General features: G+C 56.0%; 1 protein-coding gene across 3 annotated transcripts in view; it reads left to right on the top strand.

Moving 5' to 3' along the window:
* Positions 1 to 15,340, top strand: part of HSPG2 (heparan sulfate proteoglycan 2) — a 98,573-nt gene that overhangs the window by 19,724 nt on the left and 63,509 nt on the right. For all 3 annotated transcript variants that reach the window (XM_082684523.1, XM_082684522.1, XM_082684521.1), the window contains exons 2-3: positions 13,388 to 13,523; positions 14,073 to 14,117. In XM_082684523.1, coding sequence (XP_082540649.1) covers positions 13,388 to 13,523; positions 14,073 to 14,117 — 181 coding nt within the window. The remainder of the gene's footprint in view (positions 1 to 13,387; positions 13,524 to 14,072; positions 14,118 to 15,340) is intronic.

Below are 15,340 nucleotides of genomic sequence, written 5' to 3'. Positions count from 1 at the left end.
GGACCCCCTGCCCACTTGGCCCTGCCCATCCACCCCTCCCAACGGGGCATCAACCAGTCTCCAGCTAAAGCATCTTGGGCCCACAGACCTTTGCTCCAGTCCCTCCCCCTCCCCGCTGACTTCCCCAGGAACTGGGTAAAGGGCTGCAGGAATGAGGCCTGCATCCTGGCCAGTGGGCCCAGCAGGGCCAGGGACCCTGGGATTTGAACGGTTGGCAGCAAGAGGACTGAGATGACCCCAGCCAGCCTGCTCCTACCCCCCTCCTGCTGTGGGGCCCTTGGCCCTGAGGCCCCAGTAGCTGTCAGCAGGGAAGGGTGACAGAAGAGGGCCAGAGGTGATTTTTCAGCCCGCCCCTTCTCCCCCTGCTTGGGCCAGGCCCAGAATTCTTACCAGCTGCTGTCAGCAGCTGCTGAGCTTTGTTCCAGAGCCAGCCCTGGGCACCCCCCCACCCCCGCCTCTGAAGGACATCTTCCCACCATCTTTCGTAGCCACTGCCCCTGGGAAGGGGTCGGGTCTAATATGGGTGACATGGTCACATTCCAGGGTTCCTTTGATCCTATGAACACACAAAGAAATAGGAATTAATGCCCCCATTTTATGGAAGAGAAAATAGATCCAGAGAGGCCAAGAGGCTTCCTTGAAATCACACAGCTACTGCATGGCTGAATCTAGGATCCTCGCTCTGGACTCACTGTCTACCCCATGGCCTTTCTTCGGAGTATGTTGTGCAGAACAGTAGAAACTTCTTGAGGTTCCTGGGTCTGACTATCATCTTGGCTACTTAGTAGTTTAAGGACCCAAGGCAGGATCCTTTTTTTTTTTTTTTTTTAATTTATTTAAGTAATCTCTGTAGCCAACATGGGGCTTGAACTCACAACCCTGACATCCCAAGTTGCACCCTCCACCGACTGAGCCAGCCAGGCACCCTTCCAGGCAACTCCTTAACCACTTGTAGTGGAACGCTTATGTTCTTGCTTATAAAATAATAGGATCTACCTCTTAGGATTATTGAACAAATTACATGAGAGCATCAATGTTAAGTACTTAGCCTAAGTCCTGGAGTGTTCTAAGGACCCAAAATGAGATCTGGCAATGTTATGGCTCTTTGGGCGCTCCAGACACATTCCACAAATACATATATCGGTTAATAAATATTTATTTGGTACCTACTGTGTGCCAGGTGCTAGAAAAAGAACAGTGACAAAATAAACAAAATCACTGTCCCTGCTTACATTCTGTCCCACGCAGTGCTGGGAGAAGCCGCCAAGCTCTTGTACACACACTGCCGTATTAGCCACATTTTCAGATGAGAAAATGGACTGAGACCAGTGGCAAAGCAGAGCCCAGGACCCAGTTCTCCAGAGGGTCTTGGGCAGTGGCCCTGAGGGCTTCCTGGAGGAGGGGGCACTTGCACTGCCTCTCTCAGGGCCTCAAGTACTGGCAGGAGAGGTTGGGATGTGGCTACCACAGTCTGGGCAGCAACAATTTCAGGAAGGTCTTGCCTAGGTCAAGGCCTCTTGTTCCCCAGGGAAGAGGTCCAGCCAGAGCTTTAAATACCCCCATGCAGCCCAGAATAGCCCCCATTGTCTTGGCCTGCAGCTGGGGGACCATGGAGGATGCTGAGGGGAGGCTGATCCTGGAGCAGGAGGACGTCTTCCCTATATGGTAGGGCTGGTGTTTCTGGGAAGACTTTTCCATTTGGCTCCTGCAAGAAAGCCTGCAGGAGGGAAGGGCGGAACACTGCCTGGTTCTGCGTGAGCAACGTGCTGGCTGGCGGGGGAGCTCCGTGGGTGGGGGACTCCCAGGGAGGGCTGTGTGCCTGAGTGAAGGTGCTCCTTTGTGCGCCAGGGTTGTGTGTGCATTGGCCCACTGGGCCCTCCACTGTGGGCAGGCCTAGCCATGTCCCCTGCCCGGGGCCTCTTGGCACCCTCTGGTGCTCTGGCTATTTTGGGCACTGGCTGTGTTCAGGTTTGGGGAGGGATGGGTAGTCCTGCCCAGGGCCAAGGATGCTGGGGGGCACAGTCTGGATGGCCGTTCCAGCCTCCTGGATCTTTGATGGCTATAGCCTCTGCCCCGGACTTCAGCCTCAATGGGTCACGGTCAGTGGACCCCTATGGGATGCCAGCCCCACTGGCAAGGGCAAAGAAGAGTGCCAGATAATCCTTGCCCTTGGGACGTTCCCTGCTCTCAGTATCAGGAATAGTTGTGCTTCCTCTAAGCAACGGGTTTATTTTGACCTCACTGGGACACGGAGTCCAGGGACTGGTCAGGTTTCCTTCCTCCCATTGGCCACTGGAAAGCTCAGAGCCAAATGAATGGTTGCTTTCTCAGACCTCCAGAACTTGGCACGTATTCTCTATCTACTCACCGCACTCTAGACTGTCTGTCTGCTTTAGTGGGCTTCTGTTATGTGCGTGTAGTTCATTCTCTCCTGACCTTCTGGGTGTGTCTTTGTAGGCTGCTTTGAGTTTTTCTGGAAGAGGGAGGTGATGATGGTGTTGATGGTGACTCTGTTCTGGGCAGTCAGTCCCCTGCAGCCCGATGCTTAAGGCTTGGTTCTCACTTTGGGATTCCCTCTGCCAGCCCCTCCCTCTTTGCTGGTGGAAGTCATAGCCTAGAATTCTAGAAACCTAAGATTTCAGGATGTCAGTGTCCTCAAATGTCAAAGCCAGAAGGAATCTTTGGCATCATCTATGTTGAGAGCTTTCAAATTTATTACTGAGCAGCAAAACCTTTATGCCAATCAAAATAATAGTATTTTGGTTATATTCTGCAATATTTTGATAAGTAACAACAAACACAGGACATTTGCCATAGGCTAGTGCTATTTGTAGCATTTGACATTTTTATCTCATCCTTACAACAGTCGCATGAGATAGATAATGTGAACTTTTGTGTCCATTTTACAGATGAGGAACAGAGGCACAGAGGGGTAAAAGGAGCTGCTCTCAGCTAACCAGGGGCTACACCAGAGGTACTATGCAGAAGGTCTTCATGTAAAATGGGAAAGGGTGGGTATGTTTTCACTGAAGCAAGTATTTGAGAGAGGGGACCCACATTCTCTGTCCCTCCACCCCGGGCAACCCACTTTCTGAGTTGTCCCCCAAGGCTGCTGAGACCCAAGACTGGAAAGCAGTGATCGAGGCCAGCTTCATCATTTGACAGAGGGAACCTGAGGCCTAGAGAGGGGAAGGGGCTTACTCCAGACAGTGGGCTGAGCCGGAAGCCCTTTCTCAGTCCCTCCTGGCCCGCTCTGCCCTTGGAAGAGCCCCGCAGCTAAACTTCCCCTTAGAATACTCAGCTCCCCGTCTCTCGTGGGCACAGGGATCCTCTGACCTTCTGTATGGTTCTAAGGGACCAGGAGCGACCAGACATGGGGCCACCCTCTGTGTGTCCCCTCAAACAGGACTCCTCTCCTGAGAGGGCAGGCTGATGGCCAGGGAGGAAAGGGGCAGGTTCCATCTCGCTTTTCTTAGACTCTGACAGTGTTTCTCCCCAAGGAGAGGACATACCCCCACTTCCGGTCGCCTGGCCTGCCTTTCCTCTATCAGCCCTTTATTGCATGGGGCCTTGGGGCTTTCTGTCTTCAAGAGCTCCCTTTTGGTGCTTCCAGTATGTACTCTGTGGAACCCTAGTGCCATGAGCAGAAAGAAAGGGTTCCAAGTTAAGCAAGTTGGAGAAACAGTAAATAGTCACCCCCTTCCCTCTTCAGGGTGCTGAGGACACTGAGGACTCAGGGAACCAGCCCAGCTTTGTATAACTAGCCTTTCTCAGATAGGTTGGAATGCAGGACCCTCCTGCCGTGTCCAGAGTTACTGTGCCTTGGAATGGACATTAGTCATGAGGAAAGGGGACAGGGGCACTTCAAAAGGAAGGAAGGGGCCCTTCCTTTTATTTCCAGCTCTGTTGCCCTCCCCACCCCCCCACCCCAGGCCTGTCTTCAGTCATGGGCTTGGCCCTTCCTCCCCCTCCAGGAAGCAGATGAGGAAAGCCCAGGGGGGCAGGGGGAGCTGGCCTCCTTGGCCGCAAAGAGCAGCCATTCCAGCCTGTTTTTTCCTGTTGCTGATGGCTACGGGAGCGAACGGGACCAGAGTCCCTGAGACCTGGCAGCCCGGCTGGCCTGGTGCAAGGCCCTCGAGCTGGAGCCATAGCCCTGCTGACCTCTGAGACCCTCACCCGTTCCCTGGGATGCCGGTTTGGGCAGGGAGCAGGTCTCTGCTCAGTGACCAAGGGCAGAGTCTTGTCCCCTCAGAAATGGGTCCCTTGGCCAGAGGCCTCAGGCGTCAGAGATGGTAGGAGGAGGGCTCCGGGAGTACAGTGTTCCTGGTTGGGAACCGGGGAGGGGTCTGGCTCCCAGCCTTGGCTCTTCCAGCTCTGGGATTCTGGGTAAGCCATCTTCCTAAGACTCAGTCTCTTCATTTATAAACTCCATCCATTCATTAACTTAGAAAGAGCTAGTGAGCAGCCACTCGGTGCCGGGTACTTGTAGGTACTGGGGATATAGACAAAGTCACTGCTTTTGGGGAGCTGATGTTCTGGTGGGGGTGACAGATGATAAACAGGTAAACATGTAAACACAGGTAGAATGTAGGTGGAGAGGTGCTGTGAAGCAGGGCAAGGGAAGTAACAGAGAGCTGACTAGTAGATTCTGGACCTGGGTTGTGGTCTGGGTCTCTGTAAAGGTGACATGTGAGCAGAAACAAGAGCAACAGCTGGGGGTGGTGTTCCAGGTAGAGAATGTAGCAAGTGCAAAGGCCCTGAGGTAGAGTTAGGTGTGTTTGAAACCCATTGAGATAAGTGTGGCAGGGAGTGGGGAGAGCACAGCAGGGGAGGAGGGTAAAGAGGTGTGTGTAGGGGTGTGTGTGTGTAGGTCACACAGAACCTGGTTACCCATAATAAAGGCATTTCTTCTCATCCTTTGGAGAATCAAGAGTAATGGAAAGGCCGGGCCCATTAGGTTCAGGAGATGGTCCTTATTTTAATTAGTGTCTCATTTCAACACAAATTTGTGGAACCTTCCGCCCTCCCCCCTCCTCCCATAAGCCTGGCACTGTGCTAGGGGCTTCATTCACAAAATCTGTGGGCAGCGACCCCAGAGAGAATAGGCTGGCCCAGACAGGTTGGTGTCTTGAAGGCCCACAGACACTCCGACACTCCCAGGTGCCAGAGAATCTGAGAACCAGCCTGGGCCGCAGGCAGGAGGCAGGCACGTGAACACCGCAGGCGCTGTTGGCACCAGTGGTGCTTGGCGGATAATGTTCACGCCCTGGGGACCTTCTTGCTGGGCGGCCAGGCCCGGAAGCCATTCCTACTTGCCTCCCCCACCGCTGAGGCAGCACCTGGCTCTCCGGTGCGCAGGGGGGCGGGGGGGGGGAGCATTTCCCAGCGATTTCCTCCTGCTTCCCTCTAGGCTAACAGGCAGCTCAGTCAGCGCTGGGAGGAGGCTCGCTCTTGGGGTGTCTGTGGAGCAGGAGGAGAGTACAGGGACTCTGGAAGGACTGAAGGACATTGGCTCTGTGACTAACACCATGACATCAGCGTAGTCCAGGGATACTGTTCTTTTTTGGGACAAGCCCATTTAGGGCTGGTCCCTTAACCATGCTGTGCCCTTTCCCACCTCTGGGCCTTTGCACTTGCTGCATCCTCTACGTGGGACATGTGCTCTTCCTTCTGCCTAGTGCACGCACTCTGCCCCTTCACCACCCTATTTAGGTGAGGCCATCTTTCAGATCCAGCTGAATTGTCCTGTCCCCTGGGAACCTTCCCCAAACTCCCACCTGCCTCGGTCAGTGAGGGGACTCTCCTCTGGGCCCTCCTGGCCCCCCCATCCTTCCTCTCTAGAGCCCTTCCCACACCATGTCCATATATCTTGGTTTAATGCTGTATCTCCCTTAGGAACACAGAGCTCTGTGTCTCTTTATGTCCCAGTTTTATCCCTAGGACCCAGCATATAGTAGGTGCTCAAGAAATAAAGCTCTAAGCGACATGAACTGAACCTTATAGGGCAGGATGGATTGATTATCCTTTTTTTTTATAGGGGTGGAAGCTGAGGCTGCCCAGCTAGGAAGTGGCCGAGGCAGCCTGGAATCTGGGTTGCCGAGAAGAGCCCACCCTCTGCCCCACTGGCCATGTCTCTTGCTCGGGCCCTGGTGGTGACAACCCTGTTCGGCCGTAACCCCAGCTCCATGCAGAGGGACCTTAAAGGCAGGGACTGTGTGAGGTCCACCTTGGAAAGGCCCAGGCAGAGTTCTTTGGCCAGCCTTCCCAGAGCAGGTACCCCCTCATTCCACTTGCCTCTTCCAGCAGCTCTGGGAAGGAGGCAAACCAGGCAGACTTTCTTATACCTGTTTCACCACCGAGAAACCTGAGGCGTGGAGGGAGTGTTCTCTGTTTCAGGGAGCATGGTATCTGGGCCCTGTTTTCCCTTGGGACTGGGTGTTGCGGCCTCCTCTTTAGTGATGGGGAACTGAGGCAATGTGACTCTTGCTGTGAGTTTGAGCAAGGCCTTACTTTCTCGTTCTGAACTTCATTTTCTTCTTCTGTCAGAAGGGCTAATCCCCACTTGGGGGCAGTTGGGCAGGTTCATTGGTTCATTCATTTACTCTGTCTGTGTGCACGGATGTTAATTGAGCACCTAGTACGTGTCTTCTGTCTTGAAGAGGCAGCAGTGTTCAAAGCAGGTGAATATCACGGCCCTCCTGCTCCTTCTGTTCCACATCAACAGAAACGGCTGGTGTGGAAGCCTGGTGCACAGAGTGGGCACTGGCTACAGTGTGCTAGAAGGGAAGGGTGCCGAGGGGCTTATCCAAGGCCACAAGGTGAGTCTGGGGCAGAGATGGCACGAGAGAGCCCAGAGTTCCACGTTTCTGCGTCCTTATTCTCTGGTGAAGGCCCTGACCAGCCCTCCATGCTCCTTCTTGGCCCTGGCTGGAATGCAGGCTTGGCAGGTTGCGGGCCTTGGGGTGGGAAGCAGGGGCCTGCTGGCTGCTGGGCCTCTAGGCTAGCAGAGTACAGAAGAAGGGGCTCTGCTTTTGAACCAGATTCCCCTTGCCTTAGCTGTGTGACCTTGAGTAGGTGACTTCACTTCTCTGAGCTTTTTTCTTTATCTGTAAATTGGGGACGGTGGTGGGTGGTGGAGGAGCCGGTACCTGCTTGAGGGGGCTGTGCGTTTGCACGAGATAAGCCCTGTGAAAACCTGATCTTGGCACCTGCGCCCTGGAGCCCTTGCTGTGCCTCTGCCATCCTCCTTATTTGGTGGTGGTAATGGGGGGGATCATGGTTCTTCCCGGCTAACTGGCTGGCAAAGGTCCTGCACCTTGGGAGCCTGAGTGTGGGAAGCTGGCAGGCCTCCCATGTGGCACGGGCAGGGTAGGCATGCCAGAGGACGCTGTGGCCACCTCGTTTCCGGCCCGGCGCCCCTCTTAGCCTGCCAGGGGATTAAAGGCCTTTTGGCCTTTGTGTCGGGCTCACCCGCCCCTGGCAGTTTGCACGACAAAGTGCTGCCCTGACAGATTCCTTCCCCTATGCTGTCTGCTGCCCATAGACAGGGCACTGGGTAGTCTGGGGGTAGGGCGGGCACCTTGACCCTGTATCTGGGGCCCAGGCTGTTGCAGAGCCAGGGAGCACTGGTTGTGAAGTGACCTGGGAGCCAGTATTGTAACAGAGGGGGAGGGAACTTCTCCGGGTGCGTGTCCTTCCCTGAAGACCCAGGGGCCCCGGATGGGGGAAGGGACACTGAGGCAGGGCCTGTGCTGGCAGAAGGCAGGTGTGCAGGCAGGGGCTCGCTTGTCCCCCCGCCCCCGTACAGTCTCTGGATTTCAATGCGGTGAGCTCACTCCAGCCCAGATGCCTGGAGCCTTGCCCTGGGCAGCTGCAGCTACCCTGGGGACTGCGGTGCTCAGACCTTCCTGCCCAGCTGTGGGGGTGGCGGTGGGCTCAGCCCAGGCCTGGGCTGTGAGGAGGGGGCAGTGGGTGGGCTGCCCAAGTCATCCGTGAATAATACTCCGGAGCAGCCCCAAGCCCTCTGGATCCTCCTCGGAGCCAGCAGATATCTTGAGCTTCGGCCCCAAGCTGCATCGTCACCCACAGCCTGGGTGCCACCCCACCAGCCAGCCTGGAGCTTAAGTGGCAGGGCCAGAGCCTTCCCCCACATTCCAGACCTGGAGACCGAGCCTGGGTCTGAACCCATACCCCGTGCTGCCATGCATCCCTTCTTGTCCATACCCACCCCTCACCTCTACTCTGCCCCTTGCACGCTACTCATTCTAGCACTTACTGAGCTCTTACTGTATACAGGGCATCAAGCTACGTGCCTCACATGCCTTCAGCTTCCTTTACACGGTGATCCTCTGCGAGCCTCCCTTTGCTCATCCTCCAAATGGAACTGGTCATGCACCCGAAACCCAGGGAGTCATAGGCGCTTTGGAATTCGGAAGTTTCTAGATAGGAGAACGGTTGCATAGAAGCGGTGAGAACACTCAGTGGAGTCTGGGGCAACGCCTGTCGTGAAACGCGGTCACGTTGCTGCAGCAAAACCTACAGCTCCTCACCCGGAGTGGAGTAAATAGGATGTTAATAGCTTCCTGTCAGTTTGGGTCAGGACTTGGCACTGAATGAGCTTGTTATAAACTCATTTTAAAAAAGAAAACACTCTGAGTTTTCAGAGCTCTTTGGCTTTCCCTTACTGCAGACGAGGGATCACGGCCCAGCAGCGCCGGCCCTGCCCCGGTTGCTGTGAAGAGTCACCGAGGTGGTCCACACGGTGCTGAGGCTGGGGACCAGCCTGAGAAAGCCCTCAATGGAGCCAGCCCGTTCCTGTTGTCACCTCCTCCCTGTGCCGCTGCCTTCCTTGATGTTAACAACACCAAAAACACTTATCTGCACATGTACCCTTTGCAAGGCCCAAAACCCTCACTTAGGGACTTCCTGAAAAATCCCAGACCCCATATCTCGCATCTGTATCTGCACCTCCCCCTGTCCCCCAGACCTTCTCCACCTTCTGTGCCCCTCTCTAAAGGCTCCCCCTTTCCCCTCCATGCTGAGTTCTTCCCAGCTAGCCTTGGATCTGTCTTCATCCTCACTTAGGCCAGGAGAGGAAGGTCCAGCTTCCGTCCCTTGTCCCAAAGGGTCTCTGTAGGACTTGGACTTGGAGACCTGTGTGCACCCTCATCCCCACCAGGAAGGCCTAGACACAGCCCAGCCTCAGGGAGCGGTCTCCCAGAAGTTCTCCACCTGTCTGGGTCCCCCTTTCTGCGCCCCACGGGGGGGCCACCGTGCCCACACCCCTTCTCCAAGCAATTGTTCCCAGCACACTAAAACAGTCCTTTGGCCTTGGTTTATATGAGTCAGCTGCTTCCACTTCCCCCACCAGGAACCTGCCAGGTCTGGAAAATCCCCCTCTCTGCTTGGCTCCTTCCTCTCTGGCCCAAGTCGGCCTTCTGGACCCCTCCTCTCCGGCCCCGCCATCCGGCTCCAACGCCTGCCTGAGTACTGCGTTCCTCTGGGAGGAAGCTGGGCTTTCTCATTGCCGGAGATGGGCTGCAGGGCAGGAAACCTGGGTTCTATTTCTGCCTTTGACCTTGGAGCCACCACTGGCCCTCTTGGGACGTTAGACCACTGGTAGCTCAGGCGTCCCATAGGCCATCCTGGGAGCCTGTTGGGTTGGGGATGGGAACCGACCAGCCCTGGACATCCTGATCCTGCTCCTTGCTTAGACCTCAAGGCCAGCCTGCAGCTCCAGCCTCAGCCCTGCCTCTTTCCTGGTTAACAGATGCAGAATCCAGAGATCCTGGGTCTGTCCTGGTTCTGCCTGCCACTCACCTGGGCAAGTTACATGGGAAAGCAAGGTGTTGTTCCCTCCTCTGTGAAAGGGGGCCTTTCACACCTGCTCAGCTACCTCAGGGGTCATGGTCAAGGTCCAATGACACTAAGATGGAGGAAATGCTCTGTAGACTGTGAAACAGCACTGTGGTTGAAAGGTTTTGTGGAGTCACTCTCAGTGACCTCAATTACTTCCGGCAAAAGCTTAAACATTGGAACCAAACCACCAGAGGTCAAATCCCAGCTCTGCCACCTGCTAGATTTTCAAGTAGATAACCCGACCGCTCCATGTCCCCATCCCTACAGTGGTCTGTTTAACACCTATAACCTGGGTTCACGTTTATAAACATCCTTAAAGGAGTGCCTGGTGTATAGTAAGTGATTAATACATGTTAGCTCTTTCTGTTCCCAAGTAGACCCCAGACTTTCCAGATCTGAATCCAAGTTCCCTTCTGTGGTCAAGTCTCAGGCTGCTTTGGGCTCTTTCCGGGAGCCTCTTTCCGGTCTGGCTCCTTCTCGCCTCCCAGATGTGAAATACAGCTGCTAGAACCTTTTGATCTTTAGCTTTTCTCAAATGAAGCCTCTGCCTCTGCTCTTGCTGGGTTGGCCCTCGCTGCAGGCCCTGATCTGACCCCGGAAACTCGGGCCCTGGGGAGGGGGCTGCAAGCAAGGGTAGGCTGGCATGTGGAAGGGCCCGTTCCCTGGAGTCCCTGGGGTGGGATGGCTTCTATCCGGGCCCGACACGCTCTGGATTCTCTTACTCCTCTCACTGCAGATGTGTGTTCCTGACATTTTTTCCAAGTCGAATCTCACTTTGCTATTTCCTCTCTGGTCCTGACACCGCGTTCCCCGCCCCCGCCCCCCCCACCCTCGCCCTCCCAGCTCCAGGCCTGAGAGAAGCTCCGGACCTTGCTCACCACCAGAGTTTCCCTTCCCAGACGGCAGTGTCTAGGGGGTGCCGGGAATCTCTGCGCCCCATGCACACCCCCGACAGCCTGGCTTGCAGAGGGAGGGGAAGGGTGTGGCATTGACATAGAGGGAGAACCCTTCTCAGGTGGGATGTCTCTAAGCCTGCCCTCTTCCATGCCCCTAGGCCAGTCTTAGCCTCACGCTGCCCTTAGGTCAGCCAGGGCCTGCTCTGAACCCCCCTCCCGCCCACTGGGAACATTGTCCTCTACCCACAGTCAGGGAAGGAGGGAGAACCCCTCGTGGGGGATTGATCTTGCGGTTCTTAGCCAGTGAGTCAGAGTTCTCTGTGCGCACACCACTCCATCCCTCCCTCCTGGATGAGAAGGAGTCCCGGAATCTATTTCTCACCAGCTCCTGGAGGTTCTAAAGTTCATTCCTGGATACAGACCCAGTCTGGGCCTAGGCCAGAAGTCTGCTGGCCACCTAGGACGGGGATGGGCATTTGTCTGGAGAGAGGGTGAGGAAGGAAAAGGAACCGGAGGAGGGGTTTGCCCCCTGGACGGGAGGGGAAGGGGCTTTAGGCCATGAGAAGGGTAAGTCATGGGCAGTGCAGACCTTGCACAAGACTTGGTAGCGCGGTGGATACAAAGGTGACCAAATGACCCTGCCCCCAAGTTGCTCCCAGCCTAGGAAGAGAGACTGTGTGTAGATTGCATGGGAGCAGGTAATGCCTCCAAAGCAAGTCTAGTTCAGGAAGCAGCTAGACTTGATAGGGGAGGACATTTGATCACTCATTCATTCATTCATTCATTCAAGTAGTTATTCAACATGGGGCCCCTGCCTTCAGGATGTTTCCATTCTAGTGGAGATGCAGGTAATTAGAGTGTGAGCCCAGAGTGCCCAGCACCCAGTGTGGGCACAGAGGGGACTGTGAAGGCCAAGGGTCAGGACAAAGTCTCCCAGAAGAAACTGTCTTTTTTAAAAATTTAATTTAATTTAATTTAATTTTGTCATCTTTCTTGAGGTGCAAATTACATACAACAAAATGTACCCATTTTAAGTGTACAGTTCAATCACGAGAGGTATGTCCCCAGAGAACTGGCACTCCAAAAGGTTCCCTTGTGTCCTTACCCGGTCAGCCTGCCCCACCCCTGGTCCCGGGCAACTAGTGACCTGTCACTGAGGGTTAGACCATCCCTCCACTACAGCTTCATATAAGTGGAGCCCCACAGAACGTCGCCTTCTGTGTCTGGCATCTTTCCTCATGTGTGACTGAGTTCGGCTGTGTCGCTGTAAATGTCAGTCATTCATTCCTTTTTCTTACTGAGCAGTTAGAGGAGGTGATGGTGAGCTGAATTTTGGAGGGTAACTTAGTCCGATAAATAAAGGGAGGAAGGGCATTCCAGCAAAGGGACCACGCGAGAAAAGGCCAGAGCCTGCAGGGGCATGGGCTGGGCAAAGCTGGGGGCTGTAGGGAGGGAGAGAGACTGGCCGTCTCATTGTTTTCCTTCTCCTCCTTGGGCCTCTTTCCTGTTACCTTCACCTTGTCTAGCCAGTGAGGGCTGGGTCTGGCTTTCACAAGCCAGACCATTTCCTTCTGGCTGGTTTGGGCTCCCCAGGGAGGGCCGAGGCTAGGGCAGGGCCTGAGATACTCGCACCAGGTTCTCTGGGGCTGGACATGCATTACGGGGCCACAGAATATCACAAATATGCACGCTGGTGCTTGGGGGCTCTGGGGTTCCCGCAGGCTCCCCCGGGCTTGTGTTTTCCTCTACGGTATCTGATAAAACTCATTTGGAAACATCTTGATCTTATCTGAGAGGCAAGAGGCACTCACTGCCCATACCCTGACCTGAGAGAGGCAGGTGTGAAGGCCGCCGGGGCCCTTCTGCTCTGGCCTGCAGGGCGCAGGGTCTCAGCACGCCCTCTGTGGAACTTGTGCTGGGCTCAGCATCAGCCTGAGGTCACACAGAGTTGACACCACGCCTGTCCTGCCCCCATCCCGCCCAGCCGCTGGACTCCACTCCCGCTGCTGGGAGCACAGATGAGCTTGTCATTGTGGCCCCGAGGGCCGGAGCGGGTTGTCCAGCATGGCTGGAATGTGTTTCCTGTGGCTTGGAACTTTGGAGGCCAGACTGAGGCCAAAAGAGGTGGCCAAGATGGCCTGATGGCAAGCTGTCATTAGAGACAGCAGCCGCAGTGGGCTCACCCTTGATTTCTGTCTCTGTCCTATCCATCCTGACCCTGGCTACCCTTCGTGCCTATGGCCTCCCTCTTTGCTGGCCCAGGTTACCCGTTACCTGCCCATGGTCCCCTGTCTACTGCCTGGTGTCCTGGATGACCCTTACTTTCTCGAAGGAAGACGAGTCAGTCATCACTTACCAATGTGATTTTAATGTCTATTTATATGAGGATTCTTTCAGACTCAGTGAATTTGCAGGGTTGGGCTCTGAGGCCTGAAGGGTGAATGGGGCTTTGGGGAAACAGAGTCAAAATGAGTAGTTCAGCCCCAGCCTGACTCTCTTAGCCAAACCACATCTGAGTAAACCACTCCACGGCTTTGGGGGTGGGACCCGGGGTCCCGCTTGAAGTGAGGAGAGGGGTCCTGGGCTTGGCGGGGGCTGGAGAACGTGACCATCGACTGTGTGATCTCCTGCAGGTGGCCCGCGGGCTGCAGGCGTATGATGGCTTGTCTCTGCCCGAGGATGCAGAGACGGTGTCGGCGGGCCGGGCTGGCTGGAGCTACTCAGACCTCTCTGACGACGAGGACTTGCTGGCTGACGAGGCCTCTGGAGGTGAGCAGAAGGTTCTGGTGGCAGGGAGCAGAAGAGGTGAGGGGGTGGAGGCGGGGTTCTTCCCACCCGTCCTTAGAGGGGCCCTAGGAAGCTGGCCCAAGGGGGCGACTCCAGAGATGATAGCATCCTAAGCCTCATCCGGATCCTCCACTCACAACCTGTGTGACCCTGGGATGACAGCTGCTCCCCACAGCCCAGGGTGATGAGGACTGACAGGGAGGTGGCAGACAAGGCACAGCAGAGGACAGTGACCGCCCCGCACTGCACCCCGGCCTGGCCTCGCCTGGTGGCCAGTGTGACCGGGCCCATCCTATCCCAGCGCGGGCAGACAGTCAGGTCCCCAGAGTGTACAGCCTTGGTCCGTGCCCTCTCCGACGGAGGCTTCTGAGCGGACTTTTCCCGCCCAGCCTCCGCAGGCATGGGGAGGAGGCGACAGTTCTCGGCTTTCATGACCTGGCACATGACATGCCAGGGCCCCGAACCGTGCCCGACACCCAATAGATGCCCAATAAATGCCTGTTGCCACACACACCTCTCTTCTGCTTGCAGATGAGCTGGGGAGTGGGGACCTGGGCAGCGCGGACTTTCAGATGGGTAAGTTGCTAAGGGCATAGGCCCCCCTTCCTGCTCCCCACAGAAGCCCCAAAGCAGGGCTTTCCTACCACAGAGGTCCTGTCTCAGGAGCCGAGGGCCTCAAGGGCTCCATGGGCCTGCCGTGCAGGTGGTCTCATACTTGCCCAGTGACAATCATGTGACATGACTGGCAGGTCCCCACGAGTCGGGATGTGTAGGCTGTGTGGTCGTCTGTGCCCAAGGGACAAGGCTTAGGGCCACAGGCAGAATATGTCCGGTTATAATAGGTGCTGAAAGCCAGAAATGCAGCATTCAAAGGAAAATTCTCATCTCCCAGAGCAACTCCACTGTGGGGTCCTTCCCTAGATCCCTTCTTCGGGGTGCAGAGCTGGGGACCCCAGGCGGGGTTGGCCAGGTAAGGGTGCTATTTAGCTCAGGACATTTGGGCAGGCCAACTAGGGGTGGAAGTAGCCTCACCCTGGACCTGGGAGGAAGCCAAGGGTTCCTGGGTTCGGGAAGAAGGCTGGGCTTGGTGGAGAGACGAGAATCAGGCCTCCATCAGCGGCTCACGCTGCCAGCATGCGGTGCACAGTGGAGCTGGGGCCAGGCCAGCACTGGGCCTCAGAGTCCCTCCTTCTTCCAACCCCAGCATTCCGGGTAGAGAAGGAACTATTGGATGGCAAAACCCAGCAGCTCTGTATGGTTCCTGCTGCCTTCTCTGGAAGCCAGTGCTGAGCACCCTGTAGTCAGGGCCAAGGGTGGAGCTCAGCTCAGACGGCCACACGGCAGCCAGTGGCTCCCACAGGGGTGGGCCTTCACCTCTCCGGGGTGGTGACCCTACCTTTGGTGCATCAGGGGCATTCGCATGCCCGAGGGTTGTGTCCTACCTGGGCAAGTACAGACAGGAGGGTTGGCCCCTGTATGTCCTGGTCCTGACCATGACCTCCCAGCCCCTGGAACTCGGATCCTGCCTGAAGCTTTTCCCCATGTAGGTCCTTCTAGGGCTGTAGGAAGCCTGGGAGCTGCCTCTTGCTAAAGCGAGGCCTGTCTGCGGAGGCCCTGGTCCTGTCCCTACGTTCCATTTGGAAATGTCTGTGGCCTCTGCCGTGGGGCTGTCGACCACCACAGCTCTGAGGAGCCCATGCCAGCCTTCCTCCCCCGTGAGAGGCAGCTGCGAGGGCAGGAGGGGTCAGAGGTGGGAGAAGGGGTTGGTTAAGAATGGAGAGCAGCAGCCGGGCAGGGCC

Source organism: Mustela nivalis (assembly GCF_964662115.1).
Source record: "Mustela nivalis genome assembly, chromosome: 10".
Taxonomy (NCBI): Eukaryota; Metazoa; Chordata; class Mammalia; order Carnivora; family Mustelidae; genus Mustela; species Mustela nivalis.
The sequence above is the reverse complement of the archived record's forward strand: the minus strand, read 5'-3'. Positions and strand labels throughout refer to the sequence as shown.